This window comes from Salmo trutta, chromosome 39 (genome assembly GCF_901001165.1).
Source record: "Salmo trutta chromosome 39, fSalTru1.1, whole genome shotgun sequence".
NCBI lineage: Eukaryota > Metazoa > Chordata > Actinopteri > Salmoniformes > Salmonidae > Salmo > Salmo trutta.
The window spans coordinates 22,541,612-22,569,274 of NC_042995.1; the positions used below are offsets into that span (position 1 = coordinate 22,541,612).

At 42.1% G+C, this 27,663-nt stretch overlaps 1 protein-coding gene across 3 annotated transcripts in view; it reads right to left on the reverse strand.

Annotated features, from left to right (window-relative positions):
- Nucleotides 1-27,663, reverse strand: part of appa (amyloid beta (A4) precursor protein a) — a 52,534-nt gene extending 24,871 nt beyond the window's left edge. For 2 of the 3 annotated variants that reach the window (XM_029740451.1, XM_029740450.1), the window contains exon 1: nt 27,465-27,663. In XM_029740451.1, coding sequence (XP_029596311.1) covers nt 27,465-27,524 — 60 coding nt within the window. In that variant the 5' untranslated portion in view covers nt 27,525-27,663. The remainder of the gene's footprint in view (nt 1-27,464) is intronic. The other variant, XM_029740449.1, reaches the window with a different exon arrangement.

Below are 27,663 nucleotides of genomic sequence, written 5' to 3' on the forward strand. Positions count from 1 at the left end.
ATGTGGTACCTTCCTGCAGGCTCATCCTGACATGACCCTCCAGCATGACAATCCCACCAGCCATACTGCTCGTTCTGTGTGTGATTTCCAGCAAGACAGGAATGTCAGTGTTCTGCCATGGCCAGCGAAGAGCCCGGATCTCAATCCCATTGAGCACGTCTGGGACCTGTTGGATCGGAGGGTGAGGGCTAGGGCCATTCCCCCCAGAAATGTCTGGGAATATGCAGGTTCCTTGGTGGAAGAGTGGAGTAACATCTCACAGCAAGAACTGGCAAATCTGGTGCAGTCCATGAGGAGATGCACTGCAGTACTTAATGCAACTGGTGGCCACACCAGATACTGGCTTACTTTTGATTTTGACCCCCCCTTTGTTCAGGACACATTATTAAATTTGTTAGTCACATGTCTGTGGAACTTGTTCAGTTTATGTCTCAGTTGTTGAATCTTATGTTCATACAAATATTTACACATGTTAAGTTTGCTGAAAATAAACGCAGTTGATATTGAGGACGTTTATTTTTTTCTGAGTTTATACACACACACACACACACACACACACACATTTTATATAATACTGCAAGCTTCGGGCCGGACCTAAGTTGATACGTTTCCAGTTCGTTGCAGACAGGCCATGCGTAGCCACTTTGGTTTATATGATATTTATTTTCAAATCAGGAAATGTTTTTATCTGCAGGCCAAATTGTTATTTGTTGGCTTTATGTGGGCTTTTTTTTTTTTTTACTTAGTTGTCAATGGTAGGTTTGTATCATTTTCATTTTTGATTAACCACATGCCAATGATTGTGAGATACGAAGACGGTATTATAAATGAAAATGTTGCACAAAAATATGCATATGAAAATCATAACTGGCATGTAGATCGGTAGAAATGCTAAGATAAATTGGCATTCCACATGCGAAAGGTTGTAGACTCCTTGTGTAGCCTATTACCAGCAACTTTAGGAGAGTAACGTCAGAATCTGAGAAAGCCAGCAGGAGGATGGTCGGATAAGGTTATCTTGATCTCTAGCTCCCTCTAATCTTTTTTGTCCTATTTCATCAAACTGCGTGCTTACAGCATCAGGCAAGCTCAATACATATAGTTCATTTCATTAAAACATAGGGTGCGTCTATATGGAAAAATACAAGTAAAAACATTTTTTTTCAACCAATCTTTTGGACCACAAACATTTGTCAAGGCTTACCCTATATAACTACGGCTGTATCCTTTTCTATACTGTCCATAATATCTATGCACACCATCATATACATTTATAATCCAGGCTGACTTTGCTCATCTTGATATTTCTTAATTCCTTAACATTTTGGGGATGTGTGTGCATCGTTAGGTATTACTAGGGATGCACGATATATCGGAATCGGACGATATTAGCTAAAAATGCCAACATCGGTATCGGCCGATGTCTAGTTTAACGCCCCGTTGTGCAAAACCGATGTCAAAGCTGACGTGTATACCTATATAAACGTAGGTGCATGACTTAATGACACCACGTAAAATGTTGCGTTATACGTACAACACAGCATTCCTAAACTAGCCCACAATGTCAGCTGTGTGGATTGAGCGGTCAACAAGTCAAGCAGTCATTTGAAAGAGTAACAAAATTTCAAAGGCGAAATCCATTAAAGCCAAGATAATGGAATTCATTTCCCTTGACAATCAACCGTTCTCTTTCGTGGGTGATGTTGGCTTTCGCCAACTGGTCGAACACCAGTACACACTACCAAGTGCTCTATTTTTTAGATGTTGCCCAACCGAAGTTACACAGGAATAGCGTCACTGCTATTAGCTTCACGACATACATACTATGGAATGCCGTTTGGGTCTTTACGTGTCAAAAATGATACAGTAGCACTGTCAAAACTGTACGAAAAAGTATGCAAACACCGGCCACGATCAATGCGTTTACAATACCGCGTTGGTAATAAAGTTTGACCACAACTTCTGGGGTAGCTAGCTTGGTACCTAGCTAGCACCAATACAACCAGCCTGAAAACAATGACCAGTAAAACCTGCAGTCATTTTCATTATTCTTTGCAACGATTTAGGAATCCTTGTGAGTAAGTATTAGCTAGGTTGCCACTTGTTGTTCGCCTATTGAAATTGAACTTCAGTTTAAGAAAATAAATAACTAGTCAGCAACTTAACCCTGTTGCCCAAAGCTAACGTTATAAGCAGCCAGCTAGCTTCATCTGGCTAGTGAAGCTCGACCGCACCGTGTTATGTGCTGTGAAGCTAGCAACATTAAGGATTAGGCACAAGTGGGATTTGCGGTTTGCCTTCAAAATAAATTTAATTGACAACAATGCAAATGAATACAAATAGTAGAAACATGCAATACTTTTATTTTGGAGGCAAACCGCAAAGTCCACTATTTTATTTTACCTTTATTGAACTAGGCAAGTCAGTTAAGAACAAATTCTTATTTTCAATGACGGCCTAGGAACAGTGGGTTAACTGCCTTGTTCAGGGGCAGAACGACAGATTTTTACCTCGTCAGTTTGGGGATTCGACCTTGTAACCTTTCGGTTACAAGTCCAACGCTCAAACCACTAGGCTACCTGCTGCCCACTATTGTGGCTAATCCTAATTGTGGCTAGCTTCACATAGTCCAACCACCATAAATGAAATAAGAACTGTTTTATAAATTAGGATTATTTTAGATGACACCTAGCTATATAGTTTAGCTAGAGTTGAAGTCGGAGGTTTACATACACCTTAGTCAAATACAGTCGTGGCCAAAAGTTGAGAATCACACAAATATACATTTTCACAAGGTCTGCTGCCTCAGTTTGTATGGTGGCAATTTGCATATACTCCAGAATGTTATGAAAAGTGATCAGATTAATTGAAATTAATTGCAAAGTCCCTCTTTGCCATGCAAATGAACTGAATCCCCAAAAAAACATGTCCACTGCATTTCAGCCCTGCCATCAAATGACCAGCTGACATCATGTAAGTGATTCTCTCGTTAACACAGGTGTGAGTGTTGATGAGGACAAGGCTGGAGATCACTCTGTCATGCTGATTGAGTTCGAATAACAGACTGGAAGCTTCAAAAAGAGGGTGGTGCTTGGAATCATTATTCTTCCTCGGTCAATCATGGTTACCTGCAAGGAAACACGTGCCGCCATCATTGCTTTGCACAAAAAGGGCTTCACAGGCAAGGCTATTGCTGCCAGTAAGATTGCACCTAAATCAACCATTTATCGGATCATCAAGAACTTCAAGGGGAGCGGTTCAATTGTTGTGAAGGCTTCAGGGCGCCCAAGAAAGTCCAGCAAGCACCAGGACCGTCTCCTAAAGTTGATTCAGCTGCGGGATCGGGCCACCACCAGTACAGAGCTTGCTCAGGAATGGCAGTAAGCAGGTGTGAGTGCATCTGCACGCACAGTGATGCGAAGACTTGGAGGATGGCCTGGTGTCGAGAAGGGCAACAAAGAAACCACTTCTCTCCAGGATAAACATCAGGGACAGACTGATATTCTGCAAAAGGTACAGAGATTGGACTGCTGAGGCCTGGGGTAAAATCATTTTCTCTGATGAATCCCCTTTGATTATTTGGGGCATCCGGAAAAAAGCTTGTCCGGAGAAGACAAGGTGAGCGATACCATCAGTCCTGTGTCATGCCAACAGTAAAGCATCCTGAGACCATTCATGTGTGGGGTTGCTTCTCAGCCAAGGGAGTGGGCTCACTCACAATTTTGCCTAAGAACACAGCCATGAATAAAGAATGGTACCAACACATCCTCCGGTGAGCAACTTCTCCCAACCATCCAGGAACAGTTTGGTGACGAACAATGCCTTTTCCAGCATGATAGTTATCACTTTTGCCTTATGGCAAGTTGCTCGGGGAACAAAACATCGATATTTTGTGTCCATGGCCAGGATACTCCCCAGACCTTAATCCCATTGAGAACTTGTGGTCAATCCTCGAGAGGCGGGTGGACAAACAAAAACCCACAAATTCTGACAAACTCCAAGCATTGGTTATGCAAGAATGGGCTGCCATCAGTCAGGATGTGGCCCAGAAGTTAATTGACAGCATGCCAGGGCGGATTGCAGAGGTCTTCAAAAAGAAGGGTCAACACTGCAAATATTGACTCTTTGCATCAACTTCATGTAATTGTCAATAAAAGCCTTTAACACTTATGAAATGCTTGTAATTATACTTCAGTATTCCATAGTAACATCTGACAAAAATATCTAAAGACACTGAAGCAGCAAACGTTGTGAAAATTAATATTTATGTCATTCAAAACTTTTGGCCACGACTACATTTGAACTCAGTTTCGCAATTCCTGACATTTAATCCTAATAAAAATTCACTGTCATAGGTCAGTTCGGATTACCACTTTATTTTAAGCTTTTATTTAGACCTCCACAAGTCTGGTTCATCCTTGGGAGCAATTTCCAAAACGCCTGAAGGTACCACGTTCATCTGTACAAACAATAGTACGCAAGTATAAATGCCATGGGACCACGCAGCCGTCATACCGCTCAGGAAGGAGACGCGCTCTAGCTCCTAGAGATGAACGTACTTTGGTGCGAAAAGTGTAAATCAATCCCAGAACAACAGCAAAGGACCGTGTAAGATGTTGGAGGAAACAGGTACAAAATATCTACAGCTGAAGTCGGAAGTATACATACAAAATAACTTTTTGGTCAGTGGTGTGTGTGTGTAACTAGGCAAGTCAGTTAAGAACAAGTTCTTATTTACAATGACGGCCCGAACAACGCTGGGTCAATTGTGCGCCGCACTATGGGACTCCCAATCACAGCCGGATGTGATAAAGCCTGGATTCGAACCAGGGACTGTAATGCCATCGACCACTGCGTCCGTGTGTGTTAAATATTTAACTGTACTAGAATGCTTAAAAGGCTGCTAAATTGTAAATGTCGGTATCGTTTTTTAATTTATTTTTTAATTTATTTTTTTTACAAGGAAAATATCGGAATTGGACAAAAATCAAATGTCATATCGGTGCATCACTAGGTACTTACTAGAGGTCGACCGATTAATCGGAATGGACGATTAATTAAGGACGATTTCAAGTTTTCATAAATCGGAAATCGGTATTTTTGGATGCCGATTTGGCCGATAATTTTTGGGGGACCTTTAACTAGGCAAGTCAGCTAAGAACACATTCTTATTTTCAATGACGGCCTAGGAACGGTGGGTTAACTTCTTTGGGCTAGGGGGCAGTATTTTCACATCCGGATAAAAAACGTACCTGATTTAATCTGGTTACGACTCCTGCCCAGTAACTAGAATATGCATATAATTATTGGCTTTGGCTAGAAAACACCCTAAAGTTTCTAAAACTGTTTGAATGGTGTCTGTGAGTATAACAGAACTCCTATGGCAGGCAAAAACCTGAGAAGATTTCATGCAGGAAGTGGCCTGTCTGACAAGGTGTTGTTGTTCTTGCTTCTGTTTATTGAAGAGTCAGGATCTTAGCTGTAACGTGACAATTCCTACGGCTCCAATAGGCTCTCAGAGCCCGGGAAAAACCTGAACGATGACGAGGCAACCTCAGGCTGAAAACACATTATCGCCTTTTCCAAGTGGCCCATCAGAGGACAATGGAATTAGGCGAGTGCCCGATTCGACCCCGTGCAGTATTTTCCTTCGGCTGTTTACCTAATTGCAGATTCCCGGTCGGAATATTATTGCTTTTTTTACGAGAATAATGGCATAAAAATTGATTTTAAACAGCGGTTGACATGCTTCGAAGTACGGTAATGAAATATTTAGAAATCTTTTGTCACGTTATGCGTGCGACCGTTATTTACCATTGGGCTAGTGTCTAGAACGCACGAACAAAACGACGCTGATGGAACATAACTACGGATTATTTGGGACCAAACCTACATTTGTTATTGAAGTAGAAGTCCTGGGAGTGCATTCTGACGAAGAACAGGAAAGGTAAGACCATTTTTGTTATAGTAAATGTGATTTTGGTGAGTGCTAAACTTGGTGGGTGTCTAAATAGCTAGTCCTGTGATGCCGGGCTATCTACTCAGAATATTGCAAAATGTGCTTCATCCGAAAAGCTATTTTAAAATCGGACATATCGAGTGCATAGAGGAGTAATGTATCTATAATTCTTAAAATAATTGTTATGCTTTTTGTGAACGTTTATCGTGAGTAATTTAGTCAATTGTTAGTAAATTCCCCGGAAGTTTGCGGTGGGTATGCTTTTTCTGAACGTCACATGCTAATGTAAAAAGCTGTTTTTTGATATAAATATGAACTTGATTGAACAGACATGCATGTATTGTATAACATAATGTCCTAGGTGTTTCATCTGATGAAGATCATCAAAAGGTTAGTGCTGCATTTAGCTGTCTTCTGGGTTTTTGTGACATTATATGCTAGCTTGAAAAATGGGTGTCTGATTATTTCTGGCTGTGTACTCTGCTGACATAATCTAATGTTTTGCTTTCGTTGTAAAGCCTTTTTGAAATCGGACAGTGTGGTTATATTAACGAGAGTCTTGTCTTTAAATAGCTGTAAAATAGTCATATGTTTGAGAAATTGAAGTAATAGCATTTCAAAGGTTTTGAAAATCGCGCCACAGGATTCAACTGGCTGTTACGTAGGTGGGACGAATTCGTCCCGCCGGTCCCATAGAGGTTAACTGCCTTGTTCAGGGGCAGAACGACAGATTTTTACCTTGTCAGCTCGGGATTCAATCTTGCAACCTTACGGTTAACTAGTCCAACGCTCTAACCACCTGCTTTACATTGCACTCCATGAGGAGCCTGCCTGTTACGCAAATGCAGTAAGAAGCCAAGGTAAGTTGCTAGCTAGCATTAAACTGATCTTATAAAAAACAATCATAATCACTAGTTAAACTAGTAATATCAACCATGTGTAGTTATCTAGCATGTCCTGCATTGCATATAATCGCTTAGGTACACGTTGCTCCAACCATAAACATCAATTCACAAGTATATATTTTTAAACCTGCATATTTAGTTAATATTGCCTGCTAACATGAATTTATTTTAACTAGGGAAAATGTGTCACTTCTCTTGCAAACAGAGTCAGGGTATATGCAGCAGTTTGAGCCGCCTGGCTCGTTGCGAACTGCGTGAATACGATTTCTTCTTAACAAAGACAGCCGACTTCGCCAAACGGGGGATGATTTAACAAAAGCGCATTTGCGAAAAAAGCACAATCGTTGCACGACTGTACTTAACCATAAACATCAATGCCTTTCTTAAAATCAATACACAGAAGTATATATTTTTAAACCTGCATATTTAACTAAAAGAAATCCAGGTTAGCAGGCAATATTAACCAGGTGAAATTGTCTCATTTTGCGTTCATTGCACGCAGAGTCAGGGTATATGCAACACTTTGGGCCGCCTGGCTCGTTGTGAACTAATTTGCCAGAATATTACGTAATTATGACATAACATTGAAGGTTGTGCAATGTAACAGGATTATTTAGACTTAGGGATGCCACCGGTTAGATAAAAAACAGAACGGTTCCGTATTTCACTGACAGAAAAAACGTTTTGTTTTCGAGATGATAGTTTCCGGATTCGACCATATTAATGACCTAAGGCTCATATTTCTGTGTGTTATTATGTTATAATTAAGTCTATGATTTGATGTTTGATAGAGCAGTCTGACTGAGCGGTGGTAGGCACCAGCAGGCTCGTAAGCATTCATTCAAACAGCACTTTTGTGCGTTTGCCAGCAGCCCTTCGCAATTCTTCAAGCATTGTGCTGTTTATGACTTCAAGCCTATCAACTCCCAAGATTAGGCTGGTGTAACCGATGAAAAATGGCTAGCTAGTTAGCGGGGTGCGCGCTAATAGCGTTTCAAATGTCACTCGCTCTGAGACTTGGAGTAGTTGTTCCCCTTGCTCTGCATGGGTAACGCTGCGTCGAGGGTGGCTGTTGTCGATGTGTTCCTGGTTTGAGCCCAGGTAGGAGCGAGGAGAGGGACGGAAGCTATACTGTTACACTGGCAAAACTAAAGTGCCTACAAGAACATCCAATAGTCAAAGGTATATGAAATACAAATCGTATAGAGAGAAATAGTCCTATAATAACTACAACCTAAAACTTCTTACCTGGGAATATTGAAGACTCATGTTAAAAGGAACCACCAGCTTTCATATGTTCTCATGTTCTGAGCAAGGAACTTAAACGTTAGCTTTCTTACATGGCACATATTGCACTTTTACTTTCTTCTCCAACACTGTGTTTTTGCATTATTTAAACCAAATTGAACATGTTTCATTATTTATTTGAGGCTAAATTGAAATAATTAAATAAAAATGTTTTTTTTTTTTTTTTTTTAAATCGGCATCGGCTTTTTTTGGTCCTCCAATAAAATCGGTATCGGTGTTGAAAAATCATAATCGGTCAACCTCTACTAGGTACAGTGAGCGAAAAAAGTATGATCCCCTGCTGATTTTGTACGTTTGCCCACTGACAAAGAAATGATCAGTCTATAATTTTAATGGTAGGTTTATTTGAACAGTGAGAGACAGAATAACAACAAAAAAAAATCCAGAAAACGCATGTGAAATGTTATAAATTGATTTGCATTTTAATGAGAGAAATTTTGTCTATCGCTGTTCAAATAAACCTACCCTTAAAATTATAGACTGATCATTTCTTTGTCAGTGGGCAAATGTACAAAATCAGCAGGGGATCAAATACTTTTTTCCCCTCACTGTATTACCTCACTGCTGGAGGAAGAACCACAAGCATTTTGCTGCTACGATAACATCTGCAAAATATGTGTACACGACCAATAAAACTTGATCTGGTAAGGTTTGAGGAAAGGGAGACTGCCCAGTGAGTAGGGTCACAAACTGGTTTAACCTCTCTTGGGTAGGGGGCAGTATTTACACCTCCGGATGAAAAGCGTGCCCAAAGTAAACTGCCTGTTACTCAGGCCCAGAAGCTAGGATATGCATATAATTGGTAGATTTGGATAGAAAAACTAAAGTTTCTAAAACTGTTACAATAATGTCTGAGTATAACAGAAATGATATGGCAGGCGAAACCCCGAGGACAAGCCATCCAGGGGGGAAAAAATTGAGGTCATAGGATTTTCCAATTGTTTTCTATGGGATACCCTTATTAGGAACCTTGTTGCAGTTCCTATGGCTTCCACTAGATGTCAACAGTCTTTAGAGATTTTTCAATGTTTTTCTTTAGAGAAATGAAGAAGTAGGGCTATTCATTGTAAGTGTCACTCCAGGGGGACTCTACGGTTTTGATGCTCGTGAACCGGAGTGCGCTCACGTTGTTTTTAACCGGTATTGGAAACAGTTTATGCCGTCTTAAATTTTAATAGATTATTTACGTTTTAGGGTACCTGAGGTTGGATTAGGAACGTTGTTTGAAATGTTTGGACCAAGTTTACAGGTAACTTATTAGATACTTTGTAGGCATGTTGGACAAGTTGAAACCGGTGTATTTCTGAATCAAACGTGCCAAATAAATGGACATTGTTGGGACATAAAGAAGGACATTATCGAACAAAAGGAGCATTTGTGATGTTTCTGGGACATTTTGGAGTGCCAACTGAAGAAGATCTTCGAAGGTAAGGCATGAATTATATCGCTATTTCTGACTTTTGTGGCACACCTGCCTGGTTGAAATATGATTTTCATGTGTTTGTATGCAGGGTGCTGTCCTCAGATAATTGCATGGTTTGCTTTCGCCGTAAAGCCTTTTTGAAATCTGACACAGCGGCTGGATTAAAAAGACGTTAAGCTTTATTTTGATGTATAACATATTTTCAAGAATGTTAAATATTTGAATTTGGTATTTTTGAATTTCGCTCTCTACAATGTCACCGGATGTTGGCCAGGTGGGACGCTACCGTCCATAAGAAGTTAATGTGGTTTCCTTGTCATTTCAACCAGGAAATGTGATGACTTCGAATTAACATGGAAAACTGATTGGATTTGCAAAAAGTCATCAACGTAGAAGGTTTTGGGGAAATTGTTGTCTTCACTCAACTTTAAAACTAAATCCAATTTCATGGTTAACATTTCTGCTGATTTCACATTGAACTCAAATGTAAATCAAAACTAGCCGTTGAACTGATGTCTTTGCCCAGTGGGTAGATCTGCAGTTAGCTGAAACATCTGCTTGTCAGTCATGTAATTTTCTTCTGTATATTTACACTAGTGGAAAGGTGCACCTCCCTTTGTGATGTGTGTGCAAGATCAGAGTCTTAGTTCTGCTCTACAAGAAATCAATGGTGTAGAACAGGGTTCTCCAACTTTTGATCCAGCCCTGCAGTTACTGACAAACCTGATTCAGCTAATTCCGGTCCAGAGAGACAACCTTTAGTTTAATATTTGAATAATGTGCATTACTGCAGGGCTGGATCAAAAGTCTGCACACCAAATGATTGGAGTTGGAGAACCCTGTAGATTGGGTAAGATAGCACATGACGCTCCTATACCCACATTACCGTCCCATCCCAAACCATTTTGCTTGGATCTTTTATTTTCACATGGCTAGGTCCAGTCACTAAAAGCAAGCTGAGCTGGCCCCATAACATATCTGTTTCCAGCCCAAAGTGAATATAGGCATAGTTAGCTTGCCATGCCCCACTCAAATCATGCTGGAAAGAAGCAGTTCGTAACAAAAGCAGGCTGGCCATCGTCCCAGTCAGTACTCACTGGAAAGCGAGCCAAAAGAGCACAGTTCAGGTTGACACAATAGTGTGAAAAAGGTTTTTGTTATAGAAAGACTACAATGACCCAATTCCACTTTGTGACAACTGCTGATGTATAAAGGATTTTAGAATGTGTTTGAAATTTGACCCAGTTCCATGTCGCGCCCCCCGTCCTCTACTTATCACTTAGATGTTAAGTGTCTTAAATGTGAAGAAATTGGAACAGAGGCCTAGGTGGAGCAATCCCTATATTGCTTTTAGACCTACCCGCTACTCTGATGTGTGAACACTCTCCCTCGCACTCTCTCTAAACCACTCTCCATCCCTCTGCAAACAGTTGGGGGGGGGGGTGGCCTGGGGAGCAGCCAAATCCCACTGCAGTCTTATAAATCAGACTGTTTGGCATGGAAAGGTTAGAAAGAGCGAGAGAGAAAGCAACAAAGCGAGAGACGAAAGAGGGCGGGATATAAATGGACAATGAGGCTTTGTGCGTATGAGGTTCAAGGAAGGTGATGTACGTAAGGTGTATAAACTATGAGCACCAGTGGAGTAGGGTGAAGTTGCCCCTAGACCCTGATCTTAGTGCAGGAAATACAAAGCTGACCCAAAGTTTAAGGTTAGGATTGGGGGAGGGAAAGCAGATCCTAGATATGTACCTTGGGAAAACTTCACCCTGGAGCACAAACCAGTCGGGAGAGGTAGAACAGTAATGATTAACGGTTTTCCTAGGTGCAGGGTTCACAGAGACAGACAGAGAGACAGAATAATATAACAAAGGAGTAGTGGACATGAGACAGGGCTTTCCCTGAGCCACCTGCTCCATCGCTTGCCTCTGCCCACTCTCATCCATCGCCAGCATTGCAATCTCATCTATCGGCTGGCCAGCCTGCCGGCAGTAATCTGGGTGGGGGATTACGCTGAGCTGCCTGGCCGAGATATCCCACAGAGGGCCCAATCCACACGGATACCACCCATGGTACCCTCCTGCTGCTGTCACAAGATACTGTTGTCTCTACTGCACCATCGAACTAGATATTGCATGTAAAGTACCCCACATAGGACCATATTGGAGGTAACACAGACCTATGTACTGTTGTCGTAAGCACACAGTAAAAAGGCTAATACAGTTGATTTAAGATTAATTTAGGGAAATGCAGGAATAACAGTCCCAGCTCGCAACATCAAGAGTTTTCCCCCCAAACGGCCAACAAACAATTTATACGGTGGTCAAAATGGTCAACCGGCACACCAAATGTAAAGTGATAGCACATCGGGCAATTCTCTGGGAGAATCAGGAAGAAAGGAGCAGTCTGGTCAAATGCCTAAGTCTTATTCACAAAAAATGGCAGTACTCCCCAATGTAAATATACCTTAATCCAAAGCTTGGTACTGCTGGTACTAGCCTTACTAGCACAGCACATGGGAGACTGCTCTCATCAATCACGCCTTTGGAGCTGGTGCACTGCATTGGTTAGTGATCCCAGTTGCACACATCTCCACCGGCAAAAGTTGATACCATGGAAACTAGAACACGCATTACAATAGGTCCAGCCACCGCCTGAAAACACAGGGAAGATTTGCCTCATCCTGAAAGTGGGCCATGAAACAGACAGCGTCCATTTCTGAAAATAAAGTCAGTCAATCCTATACCCACGCATAATCTTTGGACTGCGCCTAGCCAGCTGGTTGCTGGTACTAGTAGGAACGTACTGTCGACATACTTACACAGAGACAAGAAGCCACGCTGACTGTTTTTCTATGACAGTGTGTAAGGGAAGCAGACCTGGGTATATTGCATTAACAGAAATGACGGTAACTAAACAAACATTGTAGATTAGAAATGGGAATTAAATGGTAAATGTACTACTCGTGTGCCATCCCCGCGGCCTCCGCAATGGATTAGTCCACTGAGAAAGGTGTCAAAGACCTGCAATAAATTCTTTATTTTTTTAACTAAAAAAAACAGTATCGGTCAACCAACAGCCTACCAACCAAACAATCCACCAGTCAACAAAAAAAATGCCCTACACAGCCCTACACAGGACAAAAAGTTATTTGAATTAAATCATGGCCTCATTTCAGTCGGGTGACCTCGTTCAGTGACCTATATTGAAACCAGACAAAACATACCGGGTCTCTCACACATGATCTTTGCTCCATATTGTATCTAAGATCCACAGTCTGAGTCAGTATTGACTCGTTCAGTTAAACAGAAAACTTGCCTGGTACCTATTGTCCAGTGAGAATGTGTCAATGTGCTATTATTGGTGGGTCACTGACCATTCCTCTAGCTCGACCAATGGGTATAGGGTTCTTCCCATTGGTTTGCATGGGGATCTCGTGGGTTTTGACCAGGGGTTATAATTCTTCCGGCTGGGTCCACCTTCTGCTTTGTCATTCTATTAGCATGAAAACGCACATGCACACCCGCACCTCATATGCATGCACGTGCAGTGGCGTACATACACGCATACACACACCCCGAAGAACAAGTGTATAATATCAAACACACACATTGATTTAATCCTCCCGGGCCCTGTTCTGTGAACCAGTCCCACAATCCCGGGGCAGCATTAATTGTGGCTCTCTTATCTGAGTGTCCCAGGCCTGCCACTGGGATCTGCTTCAGACCTAGGGAGACCCTTTGGCGGAGCGAATGTCGCCCCAGAGATCCGCTATTATGTCTGGAGAGTGTCCTCTGCCCGTCTCTACCCACCAGAGACAGAGGGTGCGTCTGAAATGGCACCCTATTCCCCATGTAGTGCACTACTAGTACAACACTATGGTCTGTCTAGCTCCCTGGCTGTGTTTGAAATGTGCTCTGGTCAAAAGTTGTGCACTCTAAAGGGAATAGGATGCCATTTTAGATGCAGCCAGGTCGTATAGAGACAGACCATAAACAGATCGATAAGAATGACAGATACTGAGTAGACAGACACATCAACAATGACTGGAGAGGAAAGAGAAATAACCAGAGGCCTTGTATAAAAACAGACAGACTGACTTACAAACAAATAAGTAAAAATACTTTGAATACTACTTAAGTAGTTTTCTTGGGTATCATATATATATATATAACATATACATACATATGTATAACTACTATTAATATACTCCACTACATTCCTAAAGAAAATATGTACTTAACACCCATTTTCCCTGACACCCCAAAGAACTCGTTACATTTCAAATGCTCAGGCACACCAGCAATATGGTCCAATTCAGGCACCCATCATCGCTACTGCCTCTGATCTGGTGGATACTAAACACATATTGCGTATGTAAATTGTGTCTGAATGTTGGAGTGTGCCCCTGGCTGTCCTTAACTCAAAAGGGAAAATGTTTTAAATTGTGCCATCTGGTTTGCACAATAAGGAATTTGATGAATAGCATGTACTTTTACTCAAGTCTGACAATTGTACTTTTTCCACCACTTTTCTTAAGTACCTTAACTATAAGAGGTTAAAAAAACAATACTTTTACTCAAATAGTATTTCACTGGGTGATTCACTTTTAGTTTAGTCATTTTTTATTAAGGTATCTTTACTTTTACTCAAGTTAGTACTTTTTCCACCACTGTCCTGGAGGACAGAGCCTTGTTCTGTTTGGAATATCGGTTGGACGCTATGGGAAAATGGTACATGTGCTTGGTCTTTGGAGTGTGTGTCTCTGTGTGTGTGTGTGCACACGTTTATGAGTGTGTGTAATGTTATCGGTGCTAGTCTCTGGGACCGGATCCTCTGGTAGGTTGGATGTGGGAGTGTGTTACAGTGATTAGAGGGCAGTCAGCCCCTCATTTCCCTCACACCCTGCCTGCCAACATTCCAATTACACCCTGCACCCGGAACGGAAGACTGGTTGCCGTGGCCATGACGTAGATGTCTTTTCCCATCTGGTCGAGATGTGCTACTGTGTCCCTATGACGACTGTTGACAACCTCATTGTCAACCAATAAGACTGGCTGTAACATAACAAAATGTGGAAAAGGTCAGGGGTCTGAATACTTTCCGAATGCACTGTATTGTCTTTAACTAGGCAAGTCAGTTAAGAACAAATTCTTATTTACAATGACAGCCTACCCCCTGTACTGTGTGTGTGTGTGTATTAAAAAAATATATAAATAAATAACAGTCAAAAGTTGAGACACCTACTCATTCAAGGGTTTTTATTTTTTACTATTTTCTACATTGTAGAATAATAGTGAAGACATCAAAACGATAAAAAAAAACACATGGAAATCATGTAGTAACCAAAAAAGTGCTAAACAAATCTAAATACATTTTACATTTGATATTCTTCAAAGTAGCCACCCTTTGCACACACTTGGCATTCTCTCAACCAGCTTCCTGAGGTAGTCACCTGGAATGCATTTCAGCTAACAGGTGTGCCTTGGTAAAAATTAATTTGTGGAATTTCTTTCCTTCTTAATGCGTTTGAGCCAATCAGTTGTGTTGTGACAAGGTAGGGGTGGTATACAGAATATAGCCCTATTTAGTAAAATACCAAGTCCATATGGCAAGAACAGCTCAAATAAGCAAAGAGAAAAGACAGTCCATTACAGAGCACTCGCAAAAACCATCAAGCTCTATGATGAAACTGGCACACATGAGGACCGCCACAGGAAAGGAAGACCCAGCGTTACCTCTGCTGCAGAGGATAAGTTCATTAGAGTTACCAGCCTCAGAAATTGTAGACCAAATAAATGCTTCAGAGATCAAGTAACAGACATCACAACATCAACTGTTCAGAGGAGACAGCGTGAAATCAGGCCTTCATGGCCAAATTGCTGCTGCTGCTGCTGCTGCTGCTGCTGCGAAGAAGAAGAAGAAGAAGAAGAAGAAGAGAAGAAGAGAAGAAGAAGAAGAAGAAGAAGAAGAAGAAGAAGAAGAAGAAGAAGAAGAAGAAGAAGAAGAAGAAGAAGAAGAAGAAGAAGAAGAAGAAGAAGAAGAAGAAGAAGAAGAAGAAGAAGAAGAAGAAGAAGAAGAAGAAGAAGAAGAAGAAGAAGAAGAAGAAGAAGAAGAAGAAGAAGAAGAAGAAGAAGAAGAAGAAGAAGAAGAAGAAGAAGAAGAAAAGAAGAAGAAGAAGAAGAAGAAGAAGAAGAAGAAGAAGAAGAAGAAGAAGAAGAAGAAGAAGAAGAAGAAGAAGAAGAAGAAGAAGAAGAAGAAGAAGAAGAAGAAGAAGAAGAAGAAGAAGAAGAAGAAGAAGAAGAAGAAGAAGAAGAAGAAGAAGAAGAAGAAGAAGAAGAAGAAGAAGAAGAAGAAGAAGAACTTGCTTGGGCCAAGAAACAAGAGCAATGGCCATTAGACTGATGGAAATGTGTCCTTTGGTCTGATGAGTCCAAATTTCAGATTTCTGGTTCCAACCGCTGAGTCTTTGTGAGATGCAGAGTAGGTGAATGGATGATCTCCACATGTGGTTCCCAAAGTGAAGCATGGAGCAGGTGGTGTGATGGTGCCTTGCTGATGACACTGATTTATTTAGAATTCAAGATACACTTAACCATCATGGCTACCACAGCATTCTGCAGCGATACGCCTTCCCTTCTGGTTTGAGCTTAAATGTACTATCATTTGTTTTTCAACAGGACAATCACCCAACACACCTCCAGGCTGTGTAAGGGCTATTTGACCAAGGAGGAGAGTGATAGAGTGCAGCATCAGATGACCTGTCCTCCACAATCACCCGACCTCAACCCAATTGAGATGGTTTGGGATGCGTTGGACCGCAGAGTGAAGGAAAAGCAGCCAACAAGTGGTCATATGTGGGAACTCCTTCAAGACTGTTGGAAAAGCATTCCAGGTGAAGCTGGATGAGAGAATGCCAAGAGTGTGCAAAGCTACATGATTACATGTGTTATTTCATATACAAAAATAAAGAAATACCCTTGAATGAGGGCTTTTGACTGGTACTGCATGTGCATGTATATACACACACAGTGCAATTATTCAGAGCCCTTGACCTTTTCCACATTGATATTTAACCAATTTTAGAACAAGGCTGTAACAATCTACACACAATACCCCATAATCAAAGCGAACAGGTTTAGACATTTTTGCAAATAAAAACCAGAAATGCCTTAGGTAAATAAGTATTCAGACCCTCTGCTATGAGACTAAAAATTGAGCTCAGGTGCATCCGGTTTCCATTTTTATCAGAATCTAAGGGAGAGATAAGCAGTTCACGCCCCCTTGGGTGCTGCCTTTGATTTACATTAGAAGTGCCCATCCAAGAAGGCTCAAGGCAAAAGATAAAATGACATCAAATCACATATCTAACATAGCTTTGATTGGACTGATCATGTCAACATTTAAGTTTCAAAATCTTAGCTAGCAAGCAGTCTTCATTGATCACGTCGACAATCTACTGTCAAAACTTTTTTAAATTCCTGTCAAATGAAGAGAAATTGATAAACGTATCGGTGCTCAGCAGCCAATGGACATAAACATTACACAAAAAGTAAAACATTTATTTAAAATTATATTAATTTGCAAATTCAACAATGATTGGTTTGGAAAGAATCAGTGGCTAACTGCAAGCATTTCAAAGCAATCCCTATTCTGCTTCCCCTGTCTGCTATTCGGTGGGGAGGGTGTGTGGTCCAAGTCTGAGTTTAAGGATTTAAAAACAGTATTCAGACCCATGGACTTCCACATTTTGATACGTTACAGCCTTATTCTAAAATGGATCAAATTGTTTTTTTCCCCCTCAATCTACACACACAACCCCATAATGACAATGCAAAAACAGGTTTTCGCTAATTTATAAAATCACATTTAAATAAGTATTCAGACTCTTCACTCAGTACTTTGTTGAAGCACCTTTGGCAGCGACTACAGCCTCGAGTCTTCTTGGGTATGACGCTACAAGCTTGGAACACCTGTATTTGGGGAGTTTCTCCCATTCTTCTCTGCAGATCCTCAAGCTCTGTCAGGTTGGATGGGGAGCGTTGCTGCACAGCTATTTTCAGGTCTCTCCAGAGATGTTCGTTCAGATTCAAGTCCAGAGTCTGGTTGGGCAATTCAAGAACATTCAGAGACTTGCCCCAAAGCCACTCCTGCGTTGTCTTGGCTGTGTACTTAGGGTCATTGTCCTGTTGGAAAGTGAATCATTTTTTGAATGGGGCATGCTTATTTAAGATAGTGAGGAAAGCACTTAAATAATAACCGGGCAGCCGCTACTGACAGAATGAGGTCAATATCCTTCCAGCATACCCGGGCCAGGTCGATTAGAAAGGCCTGCTCGCTGAAGTGTTTTTTTGTGAGTGTTTGACAGCGATGAGGGGTGGTCGTTTGAACGCGGACCCATTATGGATGCAGGCAATGATCGCTGAGATCCTGGTTGAAGACAGCAGAGGTGTATTTAGAGGGCAGCTTGGTCAGGATGATATCTATGAGGGTGTCTGTGTTTACGGATTTAGGGTTGTACCTGGTAGGTTCCATGATCATTTGTGTGAGATTGAGGGCATCTAGCTTAAAATTGTAGGACGGCCGGGTTGTTAAGCATATCCCAGTTTAGGTCACCTAACAGTACAAACTCTGAAGATAAATGGGGGGCAATTAATTCACATATGGTGTCAGGGGCACAGCTGGGGGCTGAAGGGGTTTATAACAAGCGGCAACAGTGAGAGACTTATTTCTGGAAAGGTGTTTTTTTAAAGTAGAAGCTCGAACTGATCGGGCATAGACCTGGATAGCATGACAGAACTCTGCACGCTAACTCCACCACCTTTGGCAGTTCTATCTTGGCGGAAAATGTAGTTGGGGATGGAAATTTCAGAATTTGTGGTGGCCTTCCTAAGCCAGGATTTAGACACGGCTAGGACATCAGGGTTGGCAGAGTGTGCTAAAGCAGAGAATAAAACAAACTTAGGGAAGAGGCTTCTGATGTTAACATGCATGAAACCAAGGCTTTTACGGTTACAGACGTCAACAAATGATAGCGCCTGGGGAATAAGAGTGGAACTAGGGGCTACTCGGCCTGGGTTAACCTCTACATCACCAGCGGAACAGAGGAGGAGGAGGATAAGGGTATGGCTAAAGGCTACAACAACTGGCCGTCTAGTGTGTTGGCGATAGAGAATAAAAGGAGCAGACATCTGGGCGCAGTAGAATAGATTCAAGGCATAATGTACAGACAAGGGTATGGTAGGATGTGAGTACAGTGGAGGTAAACCTAGGCGTTGAGTGACGATGAGAGGTTTTGTCTCTGGATGTACAAGTTAAGCCAGGTGAGGTCTCTGCATCTGTGTGGAACGAAAGACCCATCTAAGGCATTTAGAGCAGGACTGAAGGCTCTACAGAAATAGTTGAGTCAGGATGCTGTTCGGTTGTCACTACTACGCTAGGCGAGCAGGGGGCACAGCGTTCAGAAAAGCTAGCGGGCCGGGGGTAGTAGCTGGTTCTTCGGCGACATCCTAACAGAATAGGCTGTTGAGACCACATCGGGCGATCACGTCGGCAGTCCAGTCGTGATGGATTGGCAGGGCTCCGTGTCGACAATAAAGGGTCCAGGCCAATTGGCGAAGGAGGTATTGTAGCCCTAGAATTAGTTGGTATATGGGCCTAGCTCAAGGCTAGCTGGTGCTTGCTTCTGGACAGAGGCGTTAGCTAACAGTAACCACTCGTTTGCAGCTAGCTAGCTGCGATGATCCGGAGTAATGATCCGGTGTAATGATCTAGAGCGGTAGGAATCCAGTGATATGGTAGAGAGAAGCAGTCCGATATGCTCTGGGTTGATATCGCGTTGTGCACACTGGCAGGTGTTGTCCAAGCTAAGGCTGGCTGATGACAGGGGGGAAAGCAAGAACCGCTAGCTGTGGCTAACAAAGACTAGCAGCTAGTTCACTGGCTAGCTCCTGATAGAAGTTCCAGTTATAAGGATTAAAAATTAGCAGCTCCGTACCACATTGGGTGAGGTGGGTTGCAGGAAAGTTTATTTAGTTCGTAGATTGAAAATGAGATTAAGATATATACAAAAAAGACCCGCTATTTACACAGGAAAAGACAAAAGACAAAGACCGAGACAGATACACGTCCTACTGCAGAGCCATCTTGGAGAAACAATTAAGATAAATATCTAAAATATGCTAAATGCTTTGCAGTTATGCATTTGGTTTAGAGGTCAACCGATTAATTGGAATGGTCGATTAATTAGGGCCGATTTCAAGTTTTCACAACAATTTTTTTATTTTATTTTTTACTCCTTTAACTAGGCAAGTCAGATTAAGAACACATTCTTATTTACAATAACGGCCTAGAAACAGGGGTTAACTGCCTTGTTCAGGGGGGATTCGTTTTTGCAACCTTCGGTTACCAGTCCAACACTCTAACCACCTGCCTTAAATTGCACTCCACAAGGATTAACAGGCTGACTACCTGTAACGCGAGGGCAGCAAGAAGCAAAGGTAATTTGCTAGCTAGCATTAGACTTATAAAAAACTATCAATCTTAACATAATCACTAGTTAAACTAGTAATATCAACCATGTGTAGTTATCTAACGTGTCCTGCGTTGCATATGATCGATGCGGTGCCTGTTAATTTCTCATTGAATCACAGCCTACTTCGACAAACGGGTGTTGATTTAACAAGCGCATTTGCGAAAAAAGTACTGTCGTTGCACCAATGTACCTAACCATAAACATCAATGCCTAACAGGAATATTTAGACTTAGTCACCCATTAGATTAAATACGTAACGGTTCCGTATGTCACTGAAAGAAAAAAACTTTTGTTTTCGAGATGATAGTTTCCAGATTCGACCATATTAATGACCCAAGGCTCGTATTTCTGTGTGTTTATTATATTGTAATTAAGTCTATGATTTGATAGAGCAGTCTGACTGAGCGGTGGTAGGCAGCAGCAGGCTTGTAAGCATTCATTCAAACAGCCCTTCGCTGTGCTTCAAGCATTGCGCTGTTTATGACTTCAACCTGGGTGGGTATAATTTGTGGAACGTTCCAACAGGAATCTATTCCAAAAACTTCATAAATAACAAGGTTTCCAAAAAACAACGCATACAAAGTTGTATAGCGGGAGAATAAGACACCGGGTAGGGAGTGGTCTATTTCATTGCGTTTTTCACTCATCACGTTTATTCCGAAAAATGTCTGTCCTCACATGTCTGTTTGCCTATGGACAAACATTAAGAATAAGCTACGTGGTGAGTTGATGCCTATTTGGCAGTTAGTTAGCTAGGTTTGTATGCGTTGCTACTTTGTATGCGTTGTTGGTTGGCAACCTTTTACTTTATGTTTTTTGGAACAGATTCCTGTTGGAACGTTCCACAAATTATACCCACCCCTTCAAGCCTATCAACTCCCAAGATGAGGCTGGTGTAACCGATGTGAAATGGCTAGCTAGTTAGCGGGGTGCACGCTAATAGCGTTTCAAACGTCACTCGCTCTGAGACTTGGAGTAGTTTTTTCCCCTTCCTCTGCATGGGTAACGCTGCTTCGAGGGTGGCTGTTGTCGATGTGTTCCTGGTTTGAGCCCTGGTTTGAGCCCAAGTAGGAGCGAGGAGAGGGACGGAAGCTATACTGTTACACTGGCAATACTAAAGTGCCTATAAGAACATCCAATAGTCAAAGGTATATGAAATACAAATCGTATAGAGAGAAATAGTCCTATAATAATATAACAACTACAACCTAAAACTTCTTACCTGGGAACATTGAAGACTCATGTTAAAAGGAACCACTAGCTTTCATATGTTCCCATGTTCTGAGCAAGGCTCTTAAACATTAGCTTTCTTACATGGCACATATTGCACTTTTACTTTCTTCTCCAACACTTTGTTTTGCATTATTTAAACCAAATTGAACATGTTTCATTATTTATTTGAGGCTAAACTGATTTTATTGATGTATTATATTAAGTTAAAATAAGTGTTCATTCAGTATTGTTGTAATTGGCATTATTACAAATAAAACAATTGGCCGATTAAATCGGCACCGGCTTATTTGGTCCTCCAATAAATCGGTATGGGCGCTGAAAAATCATAATCGGTCGACCTCTAATTTGGTTTGCTGATTTAGTAGCTAGTTAGCTATCTAGCTACTGTATGTGGTTAGCTTCTTCCAACAAGAATTCACTTTGAAAATGTTTTATTAAACTATGCAAGTCAGTTAAGAACAAATTCTTATTTACAATGACGGACTACCCTGGCCAAACCCTCTCCTAACCCGGACAACGCTAGACCAATTGTGCGCCGCCCTATGGGACTCCCGATCACGGCCGGTTGTGTTACAGCCCGGGATCGAACCAGGGTCTGTAGTGACGCCACTAGCACTGAGATGCAGTGCCTTAGACAGCTGCGCCACTCGGGAGGCTTGGTAACAGAGAAATTCGTCATGTATCAAGAGCCTTGCTGGCTAATATTTGTTTTGTGCGTGCAGCAAACTGAGTAGCATTTTTGAGTCATGTATAGTTTAGGTCGGAAACTGTACAAAATGTTCGCAATGCGATCGTTAGCATTTTCTATGGGATTTTACAGGTACCTGTTAGCATTGCTAACCTTCGGATTACAGAGTATCAGTGGGGTTTGAAAACAGCACCCCTTGGTGTTCAGTGACGGTGTTACCAATTATGCCAATATGGCACAAGGTCGGAATGAAAGTATAACATTCTGGATACCGCCCAAGCCTAGTACAAGCACTCTACCAACTGAGCCACAATGGAACAAGTCTACTATGTGAAGTCAATGTACGATACATGCTTGCATGTTTCCAAGAACAAGCTCCCCATACTGAGAAATAAGGTAATGTACGGGGTCAGCAGCATATCCTTGCAGTGATGCATTGCTTACCCGTCCCACATATCTTAGTGGGGCACTGAACACACACAATTAATCAAGTGAGATTAAAATGCACACACACGGGAGAGATGTACAAAACGAATCAAGTGCGAGACAAACGCGCCAGGACACACAAACTCAAAATGTACACACACAGCCATGTTCCATTACTGTCACACACACACAGTAGGCTATAAGTCTCCTCCTGCGTCACACAAATACAGGAAACCAACCCTAGGTAATGGTGGGGACAAGGAAACAGGAACTGGGAATAGCAGGGCACTGCCAAGAACATCCCACTCCTTCTTGACACCACACACACACGCTATGCTACTCACAGTTCAGCTAAGTTATTTAGTTCATGAAACAAAGAGGACCTTTTAGAGATATTAGATACTTCGGAACAACTGCAAACTATAAATCAACAATGCAATTTTGAGCAAGTGGATTAAATCAAAGCCCAAATCAACATTTAGAACAGCACTGATTAAATTCTCCAAATGTCAGGTAATAGTTGATTGAAACTGTTATAAAGCGATACGCATAACTCCCTTCACAGTACATGTAGCAATAAATATACACAAGGCCAATCAATATACAAAAGGGACACTGTCGAGGGTTGAGCGAGGGAAGCGTTAGCCTGTCTTGGAGAAAAAGGCAGTAAAAAGAAAGAGATAAGGAGGGAATGAAAGGGAGGAATGGGAAAAAGAGAAGATATTGAATGAGGGAAGACTTAGGCCTGTTGCTTCTGAAGAAAGAGGCAGTGAAAAAAACCTTGAATAAGGGAGGAATGAAAGGAAGAAAGCGTGAGAGAGCAGAGACGGGAATATCTCTGGGAGGCGGCGCTCTAATTATAGCGCGGGTGCCAGGCGACCGGGGAGGGCACCACCGCCATCAAAACACAGGAGGAGGGGGGAAGAGGGGGATAAGGCGGGAGGAGAGGAGGTGGGCAAGGCAGGTAGCTCAATCATTTCAAAAAGGAGACCCAACATGGGAGAAGGAGGGATAATTGCTCAATTTCAAATCAACCCCTAGCCCCCTACTCCCTATCCACTCCTGTCGACCTGAGAGGATTGGATGGTTAGATCGGTGGAATCAATATGGCTATATTTACACCCTAGCTAAATGAAAAGGTAAAAGTAAGCCATTACCAATACCTACCAAATTCTTTCATAAACAGTCAGCTCTATAGGAGTGTCTAGGCGTGTAGCCTGTACACGGTAGGGGCTAGGGGTTGATTTGGAATTCAGAAAATACATGTTTTAGAGTATTTGATTGCTTTGGGAGACATTTGGTCAAGTAGGACAAGTCAATCAAGAATAAAGGAGGCTGACTGAAGAAGGAGTGGCCATTTTGTTGTCAGAGGGACTGTGTATGTGTTGCATAATTCCTAAGACACATGCTGCTGTGTTTGTGTGATTATGTATTGGCTTTGTTGTGTAGAGTGAGTGTGCATGTGTATCTAACTGTCTGTGTGTATGTCAGGAGCATGTTGCCATCGGCTGTATTATTAATTAATATATCCACGTGGGCTCAATCAACGGGTCACACAGATCACTGTCCCATACGTCGATGTACATCACATTGACTGCCCTCCCTCTCTTTCCATCGCGCTCTTACTCTCTGCAGCTATGTTAACGTGGACTATGTCTACATCCCAAATGGCACTGTACTCCTTATGTAGTGCGCTACTTTTTACCGGAGCCCTATTGGAAAGGCGACATAAGGAATAGGGTGCCATTTTGGATTAATTCTACAAAACTATAAGCCACAGTGAGTTAGCCCCCTAAAAACTGAAATCATCACGAACGACCTCCACCAGGCTCTTTGACTGCGCTTGGTCGCTCAGATGATCAAGTTCCAGGATTGTATGAGGGAACGTGAAGGTCTCTCACACACACGACTCGCGTCAGTCACGCAGCGTCCATGACGGTGACACTGACAGTTAAGACGTGATCCACTGGCCTGTACAGGGCAGTGGTGGGGTTGCCATAGCAGCAGGGCTATAGGGCGCGTTCCAGGTCGTCATTATTGCAGATGATCAGAACTCACAAAGCCTAGAGAAGTGTTTAATGATTCAGGTGCTACTTTATTATGATAGAGTAGTCTTTTGAGATGTGCAGCATGAATGCAAAAAGACAACCTGGAACACACCCATTCTCTCCTGGTTGGAGGTGGGGTCCCTGATAACTCTCATCCAGGTTTCATTGGGGAGCAGCACCTGCACAGAACCAATGATCTGTATAGATGAGGGATTGTGAAGAGTGGGGTTTGAGTCGCTTCTCAATCGAGCCCATCCTGATGTTGTGAGAGCTTCTAAATGTGGTCTGTACCAGACACTGCTGCACATTTCATATCAGATGATACAGTGATATCATCATATATTTGCTCTGTAATGCTCTTCATGGTCGTGTTTATTAGGGCACACCGTCGCAAAATGTTTTGCAACAGAATGTGAAAACAAACGTCTCTCATTGGACAAGTTCAGGTAGTCACTCACTGTTTCACTCCATTTCATGCCAACTGAACAGCAAGATAGAGATAACCAGCCATGGATGCAATCTGAAAGGCCAATTTACAGCGCACAAAGCCAGCCTTACACCACCATGCCAGGTCTTTTTACTGATCAGCTCTCCTGAAAACCTGCCATGTCATTAAAGGGATAGGTGACATGACCTTTTCAGACAAACCCATTACTTAAAAGGTGAGGATGTCCAGTGTGGCTACATGGGAGAGAAAGAGGGTACAAAATACAACAAATCCTGAAAGGGGAGGAACATCCCAACGTGGGGAGAACAACATAAACGTACCATGACAACACCATAAAGGGCCAGGAATTTCTATCTGGCAGGCAGAAAAAGAGGCACCGCCACCAAAACATAAAAAGGGGCTTAAAATGGAGGATGGTTGGCATGGCTTGAGAAACATCCCAAAACAGAGACAATGAATGGCACACAACAACAAACCATTACAAGGGTAGGAATTGTAGAGACTAACATAGAGCTAATTGTCCCTTTAACGCGCTATTGGAAACTGGCGCTTTAAATGGGTGGTTGGATGAAGCTGCAACATGAGCAGTGGATGCCAAAGGGAGACAATGGGTATAATGTACGCTAATGGGTGAGAGGCTGTGTTGCCCTGGGCTTGAATGACTGCAGTGCATTGACAGACTGCCTGGGTTGCTCGTCGACCAAGGATGGGAAACTGAAATTCTGCTCCTACACTCCAGTCTGTATAGAGGTCGGATTAACAAGAGAGCCCTGCCCTCTGTCCTTAAGACTGTTCAATTTGTGGCTTATACATGTGTATACCAAGTAATAAAGCATTATAAACTACATCAGCTTTCTTTTCCCAACAAAAATGTAAGGAATTAATTGTCAATTATTGACAACCCACAATATGGGAAATACCAACTAACTATGAACTCTTATTGGGAGGTTTGACTTCATAGACTATTTGGCATTTAATTGACTGAAATGATCTTAATATGTTGAAATATCACCAACACCCTTTGGCTATATTGAACTAAGATTAAGAACTGATACATATAGTCAGAAACATTAGGGGTAATACATATAACAACTAGCTATGTTAGAGGTGTATGGATGTGAGAAGGCCTAGTAAAACCTGAGTGACATTGAAATATTGAACTTGAGGTGTGAGAAGAGTAATGCTTATTGTGTGGGTAGCCTAGCTAGCCCACAGACCCGCATCTTTCAAGTACCACCCATATCAAATGTATCCGCTTACTGCCTGGTATCATTTGTTCAAATTCAAACGGCAGTACCCACACACAGGCATACCAAATGTAGCGTTTGTGTTACACTGTAACACTATAAGAATGTCGTGAAAGGCCACATTCACACCGACATGGAATAGCGCCTGACAGAGAGAGAGAGAGAGATGATCGGTGATTGTGTGCAACCTCTCCACACCAGGGCCAATTCCAGACAACTCATGACTTTAACAGACATTTTAGCAGGGGATTTTCTTGAAACGGTTAGATAAGTTGTGATAAATAAAATAAAAACAGGTAGCCAGCCTATCGGGAGAAATGTTAACCTAATGGTGTGTCCCTGCGTTCCCGAGCCTCTGGGTTCATGGAATGCTGCAGTGCACCGCCGCCATCTTACTTCTGTCTCACTACATTATCTTTATTCTCTAGTTTAACATGAAACAGGTTGACGTAGGGAAAACATAGGCGATTTTACCCTTATCCATGGGCGCAATGTGCAGAATTAATGGGTCATAGGTCTACTCGTTGGCTCTTTTTAGGGAGTAGCCTGTGTCTTTAGGCTACAGAAAGCTAAATCTAAAGGAAAGAATAACCCACTATAACGTTAAATGTTTACTTTCACGCCCACCACCAAAATATACCATCAAGCCATGAAAAAAAAAACTACACAAGTGGCTACAAATGGTGATCCTATTACCCATAATCTCCGGATACAACAATCAATATTGCCACTAGAGAAACCTGTTTAGACTAGGCTGTTCTGAAGTGCAATTACACACAAACAAAAATCACGTTCGTTTACAGAGGTTACACAGGAATCTCAGCCGTAGCCTAGATTGGAACGCTTCATCGGGTCTTCCTTTCTGTGTAAAATAAGTCATTATTTCTCATCTTGAATTGTGAAAAATAAAAAACTTATCCATAGGTTATAAAACTAGATTTCAATTCAAGCAATGGCAGAAATATAGCAGTTTATAACAGCACTGGGCAAAAGGGGATCTAAACACGGGCTATGCTACTTCTATGATTTCGAGTCAGACTAAATTCGATAAAAAGCTGTCCAACATGTATTCAGGCGTGGAATATGTTCACAGCCTTGCTGAATGTCTGGTTTCATTTCGTTCTATTCATGCGTAATTAGCCCCCATGGTTTGGAATCACCCGGCTGCTCGCTCCCGCAATAGCAGCGGAAGAGAAGAATAGCCATGGAGCTCAGCCTTGTCCCGACTATCTTTACCCAGTTTCTTACCTCAACTGCTAACGCCGTGGTCGCAACAACCAGCAGCAACAAAGCCATACGGTCCCCCATGCCGTATTATTGTCACAACGCGTCCTATGTATGGTGTATTATTCTATGTTCCGTCGGTATGTATTCAGAGATCGTCTCAGTGGCAGTGCAGCTGACTGTGTTTGTTTAATGGAGAACGATACCGAGGCTGCTCGAGCAC